This window comes from Xyrauchen texanus, chromosome 24, assembly GCF_025860055.1.
Source record: "Xyrauchen texanus isolate HMW12.3.18 chromosome 24, RBS_HiC_50CHRs, whole genome shotgun sequence".
Classification (NCBI taxonomy): domain Eukaryota; kingdom Metazoa; phylum Chordata; class Actinopteri; order Cypriniformes; family Catostomidae; genus Xyrauchen; species Xyrauchen texanus.
The window spans coordinates 2,843,932-2,864,248 of record NC_068299.1 but is presented as its reverse complement, the minus strand read 5'-3'; the positions used below and the strand labels follow the sequence as shown (position 1 = coordinate 2,864,248).

General features: G+C 39.8%; 1 protein-coding gene across 4 annotated transcripts in view; it reads left to right on the top strand.

The window, feature by feature from the left end:
• Positions 1-20,317, top strand: part of LOC127617569 (signal-induced proliferation-associated 1-like protein 2) — a 164,285-nt gene that overhangs the window by 82,497 nt on the left and 61,471 nt on the right. For all 4 annotated transcript variants that reach the window (XM_052089542.1, XM_052089544.1, XM_052089543.1 and 1 more), the window contains exons 5-8: positions 2,819-2,993; positions 5,211-5,314; positions 9,174-9,331; positions 11,695-12,271. In XM_052089542.1, the coding sequence (XP_051945502.1) occupies positions 2,819-2,993; positions 5,211-5,314; positions 9,174-9,331; positions 11,695-12,271 (1,014 nt within the window). The remainder of the gene's footprint in view (positions 1-2,818; positions 2,994-5,210; positions 5,315-9,173; positions 9,332-11,694; positions 12,272-20,317) is intronic.

Sequence of the window (20,317 nt, the reverse complement as noted above, 5' to 3'; positions counted from 1 at the left end):
ATGACGTATCCCTTTGCATACGATTGAATTCTTACATCCACACCCGGAAAATAAACTTGCGGAATACAAACACAACCATCAGGTTTTAAAACTTCCTCTGTGTTTATCTGAGGTGTTGCACACTGTTACATACATGACTAATTGATTTGCCTTGGAGCTTAACGTTTTAGTCATAGTTTCTCATAAACCGCTTGAATCACCCGTAATCCCTCTGGACAGCAGGAATTATCTTCAGCAGCTTTAACTGTCTCTTCCCACAGAGTTTAACTTTCACTGATTTATGCTGCTTTGAACCGTTGAGTTTTTGCAAACTTTCTTCCTCAAGAAAAGCAATTATATGCGGCGGAGAATCAAGCATAAAACAACAGCACGCCGGTTTTGGTGCTCTTATTTGATTGCATAAATTATGGAGGACAAAACATGCAAAAATACATAAATAAATAAATAAATGAATGTAATAATAAGAAAATAAATAAAGGAATAAATGTCTTGATAAAACAAATATAATTCTTTTTTAATGAAAGTTATTCCTGAATTTATTTTTGTATGACTTTTTTTCCTTTATTTATTATTTTCTCTTTTTATTTGTGTTCTTTAAAACATTTTATATTTTTTTTTCATTTGTTTTAGTTTTTTTTAATTTATTTATGCATTCATTTATTTATATATATATTTATTCTCACATGTATTTATTTCTATATTTAAATATTCCCACAGTTATTTATTTTTGTATTTATTCTTAAATTTCTGTCTCTTGTATGATAATGATGTGGGCGGGTCCTGCTTACCATTGGCTTATTGTAGATTGAAGCGTGTGCTCGATTACTCTGGACTTGTTTTGATGTGACGTTAGGTCATGGCCATATCGCGTGTAAACTATAGCTGTTTGTGGGGCTAAAAACATAAGAGCTTCAGTCAATCCAATATGTATTGGTTATACTACAATCACAAAATAAATGGGGAACTGTTTCTTCAACAAAACCACAAAATGAGCAAGTTTCATAAATGATATGATTTAACCTTGTCCTTTTCTCTTTTTTTTTCTTCCTGCGTATATAACTTAATATTTTGATGTCTGCAAATCCATAATATTGTTTTCTGTTGTTATGATTGTTCATTTTTAAAAGATACAACCATGCTTCATTTCCCTGATCGTTTATGTATGTATACACTCACCTAAAGGATTATTAGGAACACCATACTAATACTGTGTTTGACCCCCTTTCGCCCTCAGAACTGCCTTAATTCTACGTGGCATTGATTCAACAAGGTGCTGAAAGCATTCTTTAGAAATGTTGGCCCATATTGATAGGATAGCATCTTGCAGTTGATGGAGATTTGTGGGATGCACATCCAGGGCACGAAGCTCCCGTTCCACCACATCCCAAAGATGCTCTATTGGGTTGAGATCTGGTGACTGTGGGGGCCATTTTAGTACAGTGAACTCATTGTCATGTTCAAGAAACCAATTTGAAATGATTCGAGCTTTGTGACATGGTGCATTATCCTGCTGGAAGTAGCCATCAGAGGATGGGTACATGGTGGCCATAAAGGGATGGACATGGTCAGAAACAATGCTCAGGTAGGCCGTGGCATTTAAACGATGCCCAATTGGCACAAAGGGGCCTAAAGTGTGCCAAGAAAACATCCCCCACACCATTACACCACCACCACCAGCCTGCACAGTGGTAACAAGGCATGATGGATCCATGTTCTCATTCTGTTTACACCAAATTCTGACTCTACCATCTGAATGTCTCAACAGAAATCGAGACTCATCAGACCAGGCAACATTTTTCCAGTCTTCAACTGTCCAATTTTGGTGAGCTCTTGCAAATTGTAGCCTCTTTTTCCTATTTGTAGTGGAGATGAGTGGTACCCGGTGGGGTCTTCTGCTGTTGTAGCCCATCCGCCTCAAGGTTGTGCGTGTTGTGGCTTCACAAATGCTTTGCTGCATACCTCGGTTGTATCGAGTGGTTATTTCAGGCAAAGTTGCTCTTCTATCAGCTTGAATCAGTCGGCCCATTCTCCTCTGACCTCTAGCATCAACAAGGCATTTTCAGCCCACAGGACTGCCGCATACTGGATGTTTTTCCCTTTTCACACCATTCTTTGTAAACCCTAGAAATGGTTGTGCGTGAAAATCCCAGTAACTGAGCAGATTGTGAAATACTCAGACCAGCCCGTCTGGCACCAACAACCATGCCACGCTCAAAATTGCTTAAATCACCTTTCTTTCCCATTCTGACATTCAGTTTGGAGTTCAGGAGAGTGTCTTGACCAGGACCACACCCCTAAATGCATTGAAGCAACTGCCATGTGATTGGTTGATTAGATAATTGCATTAATGAGAAATTGAACAGGTGTTCCTAATAATCCTTTAGGTGAGTGTACATCTGCAATAAAAAAAAAATAAAATATATAGCTGACTCTTCACATATATCTAGACTTTAGAGAGTTGCGCAACTTGCGAATGAAGTCGATAACCGCGCATCAAATAACTATGTTTCATTTAGAGTAGAGGTGCTTATTGATGGTTTAGGAGAGCTGTATGCCGGTATGAATGTCGAAGCACATCCTGGATTGTTAAACTCTCCGCAAAACGAATTGACGATTTGACGAACGACTCCTGACATGCTCACCTGAATTTGTACACAAACGTCTCTCTTCACTAAAACTCCATTAGTTAATTAGTGTTAATTACACCAGACAAATAGCTCTGAGTTTTGCAGGCGATTGCACTGAAATATCTGTTCTGTTCAGTTTGACTGAAACTCAATCGGTGTATTTAACACATTTATTTGTGATTATGTTTCAGCTGAGCTTTCAACACAAAGTGGGCGTCCTGTACTGTAAAGCGGGTCAGAGCACAGAAGAGGAGATGTACAATAATGAGAACGCTGGACCGGCGCTGGATGAGTTTCTGGATCTGCTCGGACAAAGAGTCCGGCTAAAGGGCTTTACGAAGTACAGAGCACAACTGGACAACAAGAGTATGTACTTATGCTAAACACCATTAACACACTACACACTGCATATTGTGCTGATATACTTGAGATTTTCATTGTTGTTTTGAGAACATGTGATGCATGTGGTGATATCATGGTACGGTGAGTGTGTCAGTTAGTTTAACTTCATTACTTTGGTACTTTGTTATGCAACATGGTACTGAAGGATTCAAAATTAAGATTTAAATCGTACAGTTAGGCCAGTTATGAACAAGTTATTCAGTCACGTGACTTTTTTGATGCGAGTTTGTTTGGTAAGTGTGTTTCAAATAGTTTGTGCGTTTCTTCATATTGATCAAAACATGTTTTCACCTCAATCGAGCGCATTTTGGAGATTTTATTTGCATTTTATGGTTTCCATCCAGTAGTTTTTATGCGATATCCCAAAATGCGCATAAAAATATGTGGATGGAAACCCAGCCGATGGCTGTTTGGATGAAATTATGGGTCCTCTGATTTAAAGAATCACTTTATCTTTCAAATTTATAATTTCAATCTGCTTTGATGGTTTTAGAGGGATTTTGGGCCCTGCAACTGGTCAGGCTGATCTACTTTGATGGTGTTAGAGGGATTTTGGGTCATGCAACTGGTCAGGCTGATCAGCTTTGCTGGTTTTAGAGGGATTTTGGGCCCTGCAACTGGTCAGGCTGATCTGCTTTGATGGTTTTAGAGGGATTTTGGGCCCTGCAACTGGTCAGGCTGATCTGCTTTGATGGTTTTAGAGGGAATTTGGGCCCTTCAACTGGTCAGGCTGATCTTCTTTGATGGTTTTAGAGGGATTCTGGGTCCTGCAACCTGTCAGGCTGATCTGGTTAGATGGTTTTGAAGGGATTTTGTTCCCAGCAACTGGTCAGGTTGATCTGCTTTGATGGTTTTGGAGGGATTCTGGGCCCTGCTACTGGTCAGTTCGATCTGCTTTGATGGTTTTAGAGGGATTTTGGGCCCTGCAACTGGTCAGGCTGATCTGCTTTGATGGTTTTAGAGGGATTTTGGGCCCTGCAACTGGTCAGGCTGATCTGCTTTGATGGTTTTAGAGGGATTTTAGGCCCTGCAACTGGTCAGGCTGATCTGCTTTGATGGTTTTAGAGGGATTTTGGGCCCTGCAACTGGTCAGGCTGATCTGCTTTGATGGTTTTAGAGGGATTTTGGGCCCTGCAACTGGTCAGGCTGATCTGCTTTGATGGTTTTAGAGGGATTTTGGGCCCTGCAACTGGTCAGGCTGATCTGCTTAGATGGTTTTAGAGGGATTTTGGGCCCTGCAACTGGTCAGTCTGATCCGCTTTGATGGTTTTAGAGGGATTTTGGGCCCTGCAACTGGTCAGGCTGATCTGCTTTGATGGTTTTAGAGGGAATTTGGGCCCTTCAACTGGTCAGGCTGATCTTCTTTGATGGTTTTAGAGGGATTCTGGGTCCTGCAACCTGTCAGGCTGATCTGGTTAGATGGTTTTGAAGGGATTTTGTTCCCAGCAACTGGTCAGGTTGATCTGCTTTGATGGTTTTGGAGGGATTCTGGGCCCTGCTACTGGTCAGTTCGATCTGCTTTGATGGTTTTAGAGGGATTTTGGGCCCTGCAACTGGTCAGGCTGATCTACTTTGATGGTTTTAGAGGGATTTTGGGCCCTGCAACTGGTCAGGCTGATCTGCTTTGATGGTTTTAGAGGGATTTTGGGCCCTGCAACTGGTCAGGCTGATCTGCTTAGATGGTTTTAGAGGGATTTTGGGCCCTGCAACTGGTCAGTCTGATCAGCTTTGATGGTTTTAGAGGGATTTTGGGCCCTGCAACTGGTCAGGCTGATCTGCTTTGATGGTTTTAGAGGGATTTTGGGCCCTGCAACTGGTCAGGCTGATCTGCTTTGATGGTTTTAGAGGGAATTTGGGCCCTTCAACTGGTCAGGCTGATCTTCTTTGATGGTTTTAGAGGGATTCTGGGTCCTGCAACCTGTCAGGCTGATCTGGTTAGATGGTTTTAGAGGGATTTTGGGCCCTGCAACTGGTCAGGCTGATCTGCTTTGATGGTTTTAGAGGGATTTTGGCCCTGCAACTGGTCAGGCTGATCTGCTTTGATGGTTTTAGAGGGATTTTGGCCCTGCAACTGGTCAGGCTGGGAGACTAGCTGACCAACCATTTTAAACCAACTACGTCCTGTGGTGTGTTTATTTAATGGTGCTGTTGTTGACAAATCTTTTTATCTTCCTGTTACAGCGGACTCTACCGGTACTCACTCGCTCTATACGACCTACAAAGACTATGAACTGATGTTCCATGTGTCCACACTTCTCCCCTACACGCCCAACAACAGGCAACAGGTCAGTGTCCTCCTCAATTCCAATAATAATGTTAGTTTTATTGCAACATGATGGTCAGAATCGAGTTGGCCTTTTCCATTTTTCACCCACTCTCTGAACCTTAAAATTGAACTGACTTTAAGTCTACTTTAAGTAAATGATCTCTATTATAATTGGCTGATGTCTTCATGTATGATCGCATGCCTGATCACCCTGTCAGTGTTTATTTTGAGACAGTGACTGTATGTTACCCCTTACTTGATACACAGAATATTGTTTTTCAAAAGTGAAAATCATGTTTTCCATTTTTTAAAGGGATAGTACACCCCCTAATGTCATTCCAAGACCGTATGGCTTTCTTTCTTCAGCAGAACACCAAATGTAGCTAATCACTCATTTTCATGTAATTACAATTAAGCCCATATGCTAGCTATGTGTGAGAGAGAGGCTGCATGGCATGGCAGTTGAATGGCATCCGAAGACTTGGAATTTAGAGCACAACTTATATGGACTGCGTTTATGTGCTTTTGTGTTCTCTTTGAAGCTTGAGAACTAAGTCCCCATTCATTGTAATTGTATGGAAAAAGAGTTTACCCCCTTGTGTTCAATGGAAGACAGTCATGCAGGTTTGGAACAGATCATGACAGAATTCAAATTTTTGAATTGATAATTTTACCAATTCTATTATTGTCTGTGACAGTCACCTGTTGCCCGCAGCAACATGCCTGTTTGGTTACTATAAAAGGCTATTTTGTTTGGAAGGCTTGTTGTCGGGGTAACCGCCCAGGTCTTTCAATCAACTTGTCCATGGGGAACGGGCTGTGATGTTTATCTGTCAGATCCTACAACAGGTGGATGGATGCAGTGCTCTGGCAGATGAGATGCTATGATAAGGCTTTGATTAAGGAGTCTCACGTGGCAACGGTCTGGGCTGTTGAAGCACATGTTGTGTTCGTGATAGACTCCATGTCCGCACCTGTTCACAGTTCGAGGTCACCTCCACATCTGTCTGACAACTTGAGCTGTTTCAACTCATCAAAGGACCGAGCACTCCAGCGCTTAATGAAATAAATAGTCAATGGAAATCAAAGCAGTGTGCAAGTGGGATCACATTGAAGTATGAGACCACATTGAAAATCTGGGATTTCAATTTGAATGTAAACCCGAAAATAAACAAAGTTTTAACACTAACTTGTGGAGTCCATGCCGGCTCGAGTGCATGTTGTCATTGAAAGGGGACATAATGTACTGAGTACTAAGATATTCTCAAATTTGTGTACATGCATCACAGGAGATTTATGTCATTTTTTCTGTAAGAACATTTCCACCACAGTGTCTGTATTGTGTTTAAAGGAACGTTCCGGGTTCATTACAAGTTAAGCTCAATCGCAAGCATTTGTGGCATACTAATGATTAACTCAAACATGTATTTCCACTTAATCCTGCTTGTGTTTAAAAACAAAAGCACAAATTTGGGTTATGGTAACATTTTGAGGCACTTACAATCAGGTTTGGTGAGTAACGGAATGCATGTAACAGGATTACATATTTGAAATATTAAATATAAGTAACTGTATTCCACTATAGTTACAATTTAAATCATTGGTATTCAAATACAGTTACATTCAAAAAGTTTTATAAGAGATTACTTTGCATTTTATTGTCATTTGTTTCATTTAATATTTAGTCCTTTCAGATGGAAAATATTTCTACATATAAATGATGTTTGAATAGCGGCGAAACACTTTCTTATGATGTGTCACATTCATACGAGCAGACAGAGAAGAACGTTTGAAGTCAGTTTGGAGCAGAAGAAATAGAAATAAACCTTGTGTAAATTGTTAGCTTTACGCTAAGCTAAAATGCTATTTCTAGCCATTTTACATGCACACGTTACCAGACACAATCATATTTATTATCAAGAAAATTCACGTTGGATCATAATTTCTTTTTTTCTAGTAAGACTTTTGATATTATAAGATATTTCGTTTTTTCAGCATGTATTTTTAACACGTGTATTTTTAGTTTTATAGTCAAAACAAGTGAAAAAATTTACCAGTGCTGAAGAAGTAATCCAAAGTATTTAGAATACTTTATTGCCCTTGAGTATTCTAACGGAATGTGTTACAAATGACATTTTACAGCATGTAATCTGTAATCTGTAGTGGAATACATTTCAAAAGTAACCCTCCCAACCCTGCTTACAATGGAATACATGCGGGCTAGTTGTTTATGTTAAAATCCTCACTGTTTCAAAACTTTAGCCAAAATACATAAACAATACGCATGTTAATATGATTTTAATGTGTGATAAATTCAATTAGTAACATTTTTTGTGCAAACAGCCATTTCAAATTTTTTGTTGCCATGACGATGCAATGTCAACAAATCCTAAAATTACTGTAAAAATGACTATTTACATTTATGCATTTGGCAGACGCTTTTATCCAAAGCGACTTATAGAGCCCTTATTACAGGGACAATCCCCCCGGAACAACCTGGAGTTAAGTGCCTTGCTCAAGGACACAATGGTGGTGGCTGTGGGGATCGAACCAGCAACCTTCTGATTAACAGCCCTGTGCTTTAGTCCACTCCGCCACCACCACTCCATTTAAAATTTAAAAATGTACAGACCAAATCATGGCCATTAAAATACTATATAAAAACAATTTTGTTAACAACTTTTTGAAATAACTTTATTAGAGACAAAATTGTTTGGTGTGGTGGAAATGAAAAATGCATAGAAATAATTTTCATCAAATAAACATTGAAATGGTTTGTTTGTTTCACTCTTTGTTTGCATGATCGTAGTTTTAAACATGTAATAATTCCATTTTTTTATTTAATAAGTAACATTCATAGTTTAATATTGAAAGTGTGTGTCTAAAGGCCAAAACGATCAAATCTATACATTCAAAGTCATTTTAAATGGATTTAAATTTTTGTACTGAAAATAAATACATGGTGGTGGTGTAGTGGTCCAAGCACATAACTGGTAATCTGGTAATCAGAAGGGCACTGGTTCGAACCCCACAGCCACCACCATTGTGTCCTTGAGTAAGACACTTAACTCCAGGTTGCTCCGGGGGGGATTGTCCCTGTAATAAGTGCACTGTAAGTCGCTTTGGATAAAAGCATCTGCCAAATGCATAAATGTAAATGTAATTTGATTAAATGTATTTAGTTTGTTGTTCAGCTTCCGTCATATTCTGCTAAACAGATTTCATTTGATTTGAAACTGTAATTATGCCAAATTAGATCATTACATTAACTGCATTAAATGAAAATGTGTTATACATATTGCATTTGTTTTAAAGAGTAATAGATCAACTTTATTAGCCCTATTAACATAGAGCCGTATCACGAGTGTGTTTGCATCTCTGACACTCGATTGGCTGGATTTCTCTTTCTTCTTCATCTTCATTTCTATTAGATTGCATTGGATTAGTGTATAAATCCCTGGCTGTAAGCTTCCAGAAGACTCGAGCACAGAGCCTCATCTTCTCATCCACCCCTCTCACCCGTAATCCTCACAAGAAGACATGCACACAGTTTACTAAAACACTCCCATACGGCAGACTCGGGGTTAATGGAATATTTTACATTCATGCACTGCCACTGAACGCTCTTACTGAACATCTTTGAAAGGTTATGGTTGTCTTTGCCAAAAATCACTCAAGATTCAGATATTTTACTTGTGGATCAGCTTAAGAGATTTTAAGCAGTCTTGCATAGCATCTGCATTCAATTTGGTGTGGCATTAGACCAGATGGCCCAATCGCGGTGACTTTTTTGCAGTCGTAATATTTGCTTAACTAAAGATCTGCTCTTTGAATGTTTTCTCAGTTATCCTGTATTCTTTCTCTTTTTTTCTCAACAGTTGCTCAGAAAGAGACATATAGGAAATGACATCGTCACCATCGTGTTCCAGGAGCCTGGTGCCTTGCCCTTCACACCCAAAAACATTCGCTCCCATTTTCAGCATGTGTTCGTCATCGTTAAAGTTCACAATCCATGCACTGAAAACGTCTGCTACAGGCAAGTGCAGCCAAACATCTGTCATGGATCGGTGCCTTTTGATTTACACCATAAATGATGACTATAAAGAAATAGACTCTTAATAATCACCTAAAAGCAATTTCATTTACAATTGATGTAGTTTACCTTTGATGTTCAAAGTATGAATAAAGCACCTACTATTTAAATTCCAGCGACCCTTAAAGGAAGTGTTTAAATGTCTGTAATGTCTGATATTCAGACCTATCTGTTTGACCATCTGTTTAAAGTCAACATGAAATCAAAATTGACCTTATTATTGACTCTTAATACACATTTCTGGTCTTTTTGTGCATTCCAAAATATTCCAAAGAAAAATTAAATGTTTGTCCGATGTTACCAAAGCTGTCTTGAGTGGCAAAAATAATGTTAACCAATAGCAGATAGCTGTTTTTTTTTTGTATTTAAATGTAGTTTTAGCCTATTTTTGATGGAAGGAATTTTCTGTGTTTTAATTCAAATTTAGTCGACAGCATTTGTGACATAATGTTGATTAATACAATTAATTTCGACGAAATGCAAAATCGCAGTAAGACACTTACAGTGGAAATTAAGCTGCGTTCCCACTGCCAGCATCACGAAGCGACAAAGCGACCTTATCTCAGTCATTTTCAATGAGCGCTGGCGACTTCCTGCAACACGGCGACCGTTGCCAACTGGATGTGGCCATGTCCAGCGACGTGACAAAGTTGAGAAATTTTTTACTTTATGCAAATGAAGAGCGACTTTCGGGAGCGACAGCCAATATGAGAGAAGATGGTAGAGCTCACGTGATATTTTAATAATAATATTAATTGTAAAGGAACAGTGAATGGTAAATGGTCTGCACTTATATAGTGGCTTTTTAAGCCTTAACGGTATTCAAAGCGCTTTACACTGTGACTCATTCATACACCAATGGCGGGAGAGCTGCTATGTAAGGTGCTAGCCTGCCATTGGGAGCAACTTGGGGTTCAGTGTCTTGCCCAAGGACACTTCGGCATGTGGAGTCGTGTGGGCCAGGATTTGAACCACCAACCCTGCGATTGGTGGGCGACCTGCTCGACCAACTGAGCCACAGCCGCCACTCAAGTGCTGTTTAGACTCTCCATACACACCACTAGCGACCTAACCGCCAGCCACTGGCGACAAAGTAGCTGGCAGTGTGAACGCAGCTTTATTGGGGCCAGTTCATAATCACGAATACAAACCGTTTCAAAAGTTGTGTCCACATTACTGAGGAACTCACATGGGGCCGTTGTGAAGGGCTCATCAGCGCCTCTTCTTCCTGAGATGGTTGAGGAAGTTTGGAATGAACCACCAAATCCTCACACGGTCCTGACTGGCTGCATCACCGCCTGGTACGGCAACGGCAACGGCACCGCCCACAACCGCAAAGCCCTGCAAAGGGTGGTGCAAACTGCCAGACACATCATCGGAGGTGAGCTTCCCTCCCTCCAGGACATATATACCAGGCGGTGTGTGAAAAAAGCTCGGAGGATCATCATAGACTCCAGCCACCCGAGCCATGGTCTGCTCTCACTGCTACCATCAGGCAGGCGGTATCGCAGCATCAGGACCCGCACCAGCCGACTACATGACAGCTTCTTCCCCCAAGCAATCAGACTTTGAACACTTGAGCTCTCACGATCAATATATCAGCACTGCACTTCATTAATCTTATTATCTCACACTGGACTGTCATAAATTATATTCAATTATATATATAGAGATTTTGAAGTTTAGCCATAAGACGCTAACATTTTACATGTTATAACCGTATCTTTGTAAAGTTATATCGAATATTACAACTTTGTTGTCCTGATGACCGTATAATAAATACTGTAATTTGGTAAACGCCTTAACTTTTCACAACACCCTCATTTTATTCCACTAAAATCGTGTTAATGCATCATTTGTAACGGTGTGTATTTGAATGTTTATGGATTGGCCCCATTGACTTTCATAATAAGTGCCTCACTGTTCTGCAACTTTTTTAGTTTTTTAACTAAACTAGGGACAATCCAAAAGTATTTTTTGTGGTAATCAACATTATGCCTCAAATGCTGTCGATCATGCATAACTTGTATTGAACCTGGAACATTCCTTTAATGCGGGTTAACATTAATATAATAAAGCTTGATACAGTAACAACAAATAATGATGCATTTAGTAAAAGAAACAGCTTTTTACTGTGCAATCAATTCTTCTAATCTCTACTTTTTTGGATTGAATACCCTGTTTCACTTAATGTTTTTGGGTCTGTTTAACACACTTTTTAAATTGTAATTAAGACATACGGTCATATTGGTTTGCAAATGCTACACCAGAAGTTAAACCAGAGATTTTCTCCATGAACTTTGCAGTGTGGCGGTATCCAGATCGAAAGACGTGCCTCCATTCGGCCCTCCCATTCCTAAGGGTGTGACATTTCCCAAATCAGCCGTCTTCAGGGACTTCCTGTTGGCCAAAGTGATCAACGGGGAAAACGCAGCGCATAAATCTGAAAAGTTTCGCGCCATGGCGACTCGCACACGTCAGGAGTATCTCAAGGACCTCGCGGAGAACTTCATAAGCACAACGACGGTTGACTCTGCTGTTAAATTCAGCTTCATCACACTGGGTGCCAAGAAGAAGGAGCGAGTTAAACCGCGGAAGGACGCTCATCTCTTCAGTGTGGGTGCTGTCACCTGGAGCGTGGTGGCACGAGATTTTGGACAAACAGCGGATGTGGAGTGTCTGTTGGGTATTTCTAACGAGTTCATCGTGTTAATCGAGGAGGAGTCTAAGAATGTAATTTTCAACTGTTCCTGTCGGGATGTCATTGGATGGTCTTCTGGCATCATGAGCATTAAGATCTTTTATGAGCGAGGAGAGTGTGTGATGTTCTCGGCGCATGATAACTGTGGAGAGGACATTAGAGAGATCGTCCAAAGACTAGAGGTAAGAACTTTCCCATTCCAACAATCCAAAACTAGACTTCTATTATATACACTGCAAAAAAGTATATAAAGTATATAAAGGTCTTGTTTTTCCAGTAAAAATGTCTAAACATCCTTAAAACAAGATGCATTTACTTCAGAAGAGTTGAAGATAATGAATTAAGTCTTGTTTTCAGAAAAATCAAGCCACATATGTGCGTAACCCAACACTATGTGCTGTGTAGACATCTTTGTTGGTTATAATTTGTTGTGTCGTGGTGCTTCACTCGCCTCCAATTCGCTTTCTAAAAATTACAAACATTTTAAAGTGATGTCATTTTTTTGGTTAATTGTTCAGTACTTTCTCCTATGCCTGTTTAAAATGCATTAGCCACTACAAGGAAGCCATCGTTGGTTGATTTCTGCCGAACACTATTGCTCTGTCAAACTATTCACCGATCAGCCACAAAATTAAAACCACCTACACAATATTAGGCAGGTGGTTTTAATGTTGTGGCTGATTGATATTCAGTTGAAGTCAGAAGTTTACATACACTGAGGTTGAAACAGATATTATATTAGCAATCTATAGTTTTGGCAAGTTGTTTAAAGCATCTTCTTTTTGCATGACACGAGTAATTTTTCCAACAATTGTTTACAGACCGATTGTTTCACTTTTAATTGACTATAACACAATTCCAGTGGGTCAGAAGTTACATACACTAAGTTAACCGTGCCTTTGAGCAGCTTGGAAAATTCCAGAAAGTTATGTCAAGGATAAACTATTAGACAGTTAGCCAATTGGCTAATTGCTAAATTGGAGGTGTTCTGAATTGGAGGTGTACCTGTGGATGTATTTTAAGGCCTACCTTCAAACTCAGTGCCTCTTTGCTTGATATCATGGGAAAATCAAAAGAAATTAGCCAAGACCTCAGGAAAAAAATCGTGGACCACCACAAGCCTGGTTCATCCTTGGGAGCAATTTCCAAACACCTGAAGGTACCACGTTCATCTGTACAAACAATAGTACGCAAGTATAAACACCATGGGACCACACAGCCATCAAACCGCTCAGTAAAGAGACGCATTCTGTCTCCTAGAGATGAACGTAGTTTGGTGCGAAAAGTGCAAATCAATCCCAGAACAACAGCAAAGGACCTTGTGAAGATGCTGGAGGAAACAGGTAGACAAGTATCTATATCCACAGTAAAACAAGTCCTATATCGACATAACCTGAAATCTGCTCAGCAAGGAAGAAGCCACTGCTGCAAAACTGCTATTTAAAAAGCCGGACTACAGTTTGCAAGTGCACATGGGGACAATGATCTGACTTTTCTGAGAAATGTCCTCCGGTCGAATGAAACAAAAATGTAACTGTTTGGTCATAATGACCATTGGAGGAAAAGTGGTGAAGCTTGCAAGCCGAAGAACACCATCCCAACCGTGAAGCATGGGGGTGCAGCATCATGTTGTGGGGGTGCTTTGTTGCAGGAGGGACTGGTGCACTTCACAAAATAGATGCATCATGAGGAAGGAAAATTATGTGGATATATTGAAGCAACATCTCAAGACATCAGCCAGGAAGTTAAAGCTCGGTTGCAAATGGGCCTTCCAAATGGACAATGACCCCAAGCATACCTCCAAAGTTGTGGTAAAATGGCTTAAGGACAACAAAGTCAAGATATTGGAGTGTCCATCACAAAGCCTGACCTCAGTCAGATAGTAAATTTGTGGACAGAACTGAAAAGCGTGTGTGATCAAGGAGGTCTACAAACCTGACTCAGTTACTCCAGTTCTGTCTGGAGGAATGGGACAAAATTCCAGCAATTGATTGTGAGAAGCTTGTGGAAGGAAACCCAAAACATTTGACCCAAGTTAAACAATTTAAAGGCAATGCTGCCAAATACTAAAAAAGTGTATGTAAACTTCTGACCCACTGGGAATGTGATGAAAGAAATAAAAGCTGAAATAAATCATTCTCTCTACTATTATTCTGACATTTCACATTCTTAAAATAAATTAGTGATCCGAACTGACCTAAGACAGGGAATGTTTTCTATTATGAAATCTTTAAATGTATTTGGCCATGGTGTATGTAAACTTCTGACTTCAACTGTATATACAAAATGATTTCCTCTATGGGAAGTGGAAGGTCTTGAACTGACTCATCTTTTAAATTTTGTGGCGTTGTTTGAGGGACATTTGCATCAGAAAATGAAATAATCTGTAATCAAGCTCAACAGTTCAGCCATCTTGGAATTTTCCCAATCTTTTTTTCCATAGGGATTTAATGAAGTACTTCATAAAACAGCTGTAAGTCTTGAACCAAACCAACCAGCTAGGAGGTGAAACACAACATAACAAAAGTATTTAAAAATCAGACAAAAAGAGAAAGGTACAAGACCTTTGGGGCGGCTGTGGCTCAAGTGGTAGAGCGGGTTGGCCACCAATTGCAGGGTTGGTGGTTCGATTCCTGGCCCACATGACTCCACATGTCGAAGTGTCCTTGGGCAAGACACTGAATGCCAAGTTGCTCCCAATGGCAGGCTAGCACCTTGCATGGCAGCTCTGCCCTCATTGGTGTGTGAATGGGTGAATGAGACACAGTGTAAAGTGCTTTGAATACCACTAAGGCTAAAAAGGCGCTATATAAGTGCAGACAATTTACCATTCACTGTGTACTTAACGTCTTCAATGAAGGAATGAACTACAATCCTATGAAGCATTGTGAAATGATGTTATTGGGGGAAAACAATGGAGAAATATAAACCCATTGATTTAAAGTTATTGATTATCAATAAAGAATCATATCAATTTATTGCAAAATATTCAGATATACAAATATACAAGTAGATTGAGAGTGTAGGTAGAGCGACTCGATTGTGTCATTTATATTGCATCATTGGAGGTTGAGGGTCACTGCAGAGCTATTTAGACGCACTTTGTTTGCATTGATTTACTGATAGGTTGATCTTTTCTCAGGATCATTGGTAGTGTAGTTATTCACCGTCTATTCCGATTAAACATGATTTATTTTATTTTTATGAAGTTGAATTAATGTGGACTGATGCTTCATCAGAAGCACATACCATCGATTAACAACCTTGCAGCTCACGGTAAGTCTAATTAATAATCAATTCTCCTATGGAGGAAACCGAATGGGATTTTTACTTGTGAAACCAGCCTGTTGAGCTCTATTAAGCTTACTCAGCCTCTTCCTCTGAGCTCTCATGACTATCTACCTGTGTAGAACTCTTCGAGAGCAGCTCAATAAAATCTGTGGTTTCTATCTATAAGCCTTCCAAAATCATAATCTTCTCTGGGGGATCAAGTAGTATCATTGCCCAAGATGTTTGAGCAGTGCTTGTGTAGTATTTCACTTGGCTGTAGTCCTGATCTGTGTGCTTGGCTCTTGTGGACGGACACGGATCTTTCAGTATTTTACTTTTAGTCACGATCTAGGCTGTAGTAGCTTGTTAGAGGCTACTTTCTAGGAATATTTCTGACGCAACGTAGAAAGACATGGGAAGCTGTTTTGTTACTTTTTTATCCCATGTGCTGTGACTGACGTGCTCGGCTGGGATACCTGGATAGTTTGGGAACAGAGAGATTTCAGGGGATTACTGTGGTGCATGTTCGATTAGTGTCTTTCCTGTTTTTGGCAGACACAACACTCCTCGAACAGATTTTTCTCGTTCAGTAGCCCCACAAAGACATTACAAATCAAACGACTCGCCTGTCTGTGTGGTCAGTTGATTTGATGGTGGAGATTAGATGCTCTGTGGTTAGCAACACAATGGGGTTGCGTTCATTTGAGGACACCAGTATCATATTTGGAAGCTTGTGAGTTTGGTTAGGTTTGCTAATGTGCATTATATTTGCAACGGTCAAAATGTACTTTAATTTCACATTTCCGTAATTCCAAATGTTTGGCCACTACAAGTTACTACACAGATCTAAAGTACCCCAATGTCACCGGTTGTGTGGACAGAAGAGGGGAATTTTTGGAATGAGGCGCACAATAAATGGCTCGATAACAAAGAAAAGGTCTCTTTTTCTGCCAAAACAAAGACAAGTTTCTTTGAAATCTTTGCAAATTTACAAAAAAATAAAAAACTAATAAATCACATGTACACAAGTATTCACAGCCTTTGCCATGACACTCAAAATTGAGCTCAGGTGCATCCTTGAGATGTTTCTACAAATTGATTGGAGTCCAACTGTGGTAAATTCAGTTGATTGGACATGATTTGGAAAGGCACACACCTGTCTATATAAGGTCCCACAGTTAACAGTGCATGCACAAACCAAGCCATGAAGTCCAAGGAATTGTCTGTAGGATTGTATCGAGGCACAGATCTGGGGAAGGGTACAGAAGAATTTCTGCAGCATTGAAGGTCCCAATGAGCACAGTTGCCTCCATCATCTGTAAATGGAAGTTTGGAACCACCAGGACTCTTCCTAGAGCTGGCCGCCCTGCCAAACTGAGTGATCGGGGGAGAAGGGCCTACGTCAGGGAGGTGACCAAGAACCCGATGGTCCCTCTGACAGAGCTCCAGTGTTTCTCTGTGGAGAGAGGAGAACCTTCCAGAAGAACAACCATCTCTGCAGCACTCCACCAATCAGGCCTGTATGGTAGAGTGGCCAGACGGAAGCCACTCCTCAGTAAGAGACACATGACAGCCCGCCTGGAGTTTCCCAAAAGGCACCTGAAGAACTCTGACCATGAGAAATAAAAGATTGAACTCTTTGGCCTGAATGGAAGCGTCATGTCTGGAGGAAACCAGGCACCGCTCATCACCTGGCCAATACCATCCCTACAGTGAAGCATGGTGGTGGCAATATCATGTTGTGGGGATGTTTTTCAGTGGCAGGAACTGGGAGACTAGTCAGGATTGAAGGAAAGATGAATGCAGCAATGTACAGAGACATCCTTGGGAATTTTGGAATATGGCTGTAACATAGCAAAATGTGGAAAAAGTGAAGCCCTGTGAATACTTTCCGGATGCACTGTATTTATTAATAACAACATGTACGTTGCATTAATGTTAATAATCACTGTTGTTTTATTTTTATTATTTGACCAATGGAAGTCAAGTGGAGTGTTCGGGAAACCTGTTTGAAAATAGTTATTATTGTTTCGTTCAATGAAGCTGGTGGCACAGAAATTACACACTTCATCTTTAGTACAAAGTCAGGCTCGATTTGAGCAGGGTGGTTTTGATGGGTCTAAAAATAGAGGCAGCGCTGCTTTGTAAATATTAGAGTCAGTCTCATTCAATTAAATATCTCTCTCCTCCCCTCCATCTGTGAGATTGTAAACCGGACCCTCTCTGCGCGCTCAGCACACTTCGAAATTCAAAGCTGCGTCAGTCAGAGCTCAAGCTGAGCTTATTCCTTGAGCAACTCGCCCGCTCTGCGTGCATAACATACTGTGACAGATGAGCCAAACAGACTCTCCTCAGGGGCTCTCTGCGCTGCGACTGCATGTGTGCCTGCATTTTTACACGATGATGAGCGTTTGGAGCGGTAGCATGAAAATGACACCTCTTACCTGTAGAGCATTCCTCGAGAAGACAGGATATATTAGCATACAGAATGAGCCAATGAGCATCAAGGACGGGATCGGTCAATGACTAGTTATGCTTATCATACACTCTTCCATATGTCTGCTTCACCGCAGAAAAAGTCATGACTTGGACGTTAAAGAGTTTGGTGGCTTTTTAGTTTATGTTGTTAGCCAAGTGATCAAAAGTGTCAGTGAAGAGCATGAAATATGAGACAAAACAAAGAAAAATCAAGGGAAAAATAGTTTGTGAGCAGAATGTTTTTACTGGCGATCAAGATGTCATTTTGACTAATTACGCAAAAAAAAAAAAAGATCTGTGTGTATTTAGGATACATGTAATGTTTATCTTTAGTAAGATAAAAGGGCCGATCGTTTTATTTCAAAACCGTTAAAAAAATGTAATTTCCGGAGGTGTGTTTAAGATCCAGGAGTTTTGGTTGTAATGTATTGGGCACTCGGCTTTCATTTTGCCCCAGACTCTGTATTTTGGGCGATGGGGCAGTCATTGACGTTGAGAATAGGCACATAAAGTGTTGGGTAAACTAGCGTCATGATCACCAGACAGGTTCCTTTAAGGGGTTAGAGGTCGGCTGGAGCGCCCTCATTTCATGAGTGGTGCTCAGAGATGGGGAGGGTGGCGGTCTTTGAAGAAGGGTCGTTTAGAAGGCTAGAAAAGTTGAATTTGTTGATGGAGAAATGGGGCAGATATCTGACATTTCTGTACGTGTAAATATTATTATATATACATAAATACTAGGGCTGTGAATCGGTTAAAAAATTTAATCAAATTAATTACATGGTGTCCCGATTAATTAATCACATATACAAATATTTGCTGAGAAAGCCCCTCATATAACAATAATTCAATATATAAAGATTATACATATTTATATCAGTATATAATTATGCATAGTTATCTTTAAATATAAAACAATTATATATATATATAAAAATAAAACCAAAAAATATTCAGATAATTAAAATGCATTACATTCTTGTGGCAGAAGAGTTCATCATTGATAAGACGATACAAAAAGCGTCTTTAGAATACAATGTATTGTTTACTACTATATTATTGATCATAAGTCAATCATTGACACACAGTTCACAGCAATCCATTACACAAGTGAATTTATCAATCAGTTGGAGATTTATTATGAGGGCTTGTTTAAGGACCGTCAATTTACACCTGCATCAGACTTTGAAAATAATTAGTGAAATACTTATAAATAAGTTTGAAGGAAATTTCTTTGTGATTATATATTTATGGGGTAATTTCCAAATTTAGACATGCTTCTGTCACGTCTCGGGTGTATTGCATCATAAACATAAAATGTTTAGGTCTCTGTGTCAAGTTAAATATAGTTTAATACTCAATCTTTAAACACATCTTGAGATCTCTTAAGTTCGCAGTTCGCTCCTTCGAGTGTTTTGAACGCAAGAATGTAACGCATGTTTGAAATTTCACTTACTGCCCCCTGGAGTAAACAGGTGGTACTACAAGCTTGCATTTCTCAGGAATCTTCCTTATTATGGTCCGGGGGCATGCGATTAATTGCGTTAATTATTTTAACGTGTACATTTTGTAAAATGAATCGCACTGAATTAACGCATTCAATCGACAGCCCTAATAAATACACATGATTCTAGACACACATAAAAATAAAAAGATAAAAACATATATATATTTTTTTTTTACATATTTTTTTTATGTGTGTCTATAATCTTGTGTATATACATTTATGTTACTGCAGGGATATGTGTTGGGGGTCAGGTTTGGGATTGGGAGGGGGAGGGGTGGTTGTGGGGTTTAAATGATTGAATGATTCCGTGTGTGTGTGTGTGTGTGTGTGTGTGTGTGTGTGTGTGTGTGTGAGCGAGTATTTATCACTTTGTGTGTAACAAATGTTCCCATAAGGATAGTAAAACCCGAAATTTTTGACCTTGTGGGGACATGTTGTCGGTCCCCATGAGGAAAACAGCTTATAAATCATACTAAATTATGTTTTTTGAAAATGTAAAAATGCAGAATGTTTTCTGTGAGGGTTAGGTTTAGGGGTAGGGTTAGGTTTAGGGGATAGAATATAAAGTTTGTACAGTATAAAAACCATTATGTCTATGGAAAGTCCCCATTAAACATGGAAACACTACATCTGTGTGTGTGTGTGTGTGTGTGTGCGTGTGCGTGCGTGTGTGTGCGTGTGTGTGCGTGTGTGTGCGTGTGTGTGCGTGTGTGTGCGCGTGTGTGCGCGTGTGGGTGCGTGCGTGTGGGTGCGTGCGTGTGTGTGTGTGTGTGTGTGTGTTGTTGTTTTTTTGTGCTCTTGTATATATGTTTTGGGGAATCAATACAAACAGAATTTGAGATGTGCTGGAAATAAAAATGGTCAAAAATGACAAATATCGTGTAATGCATGTGCATACACTGTTGGACATTTTTAGTAGACAAAATTAAGTAGTGAGAGAGTGAAGAAACGTTGAAGAAACACCCTTTTCAGTGTG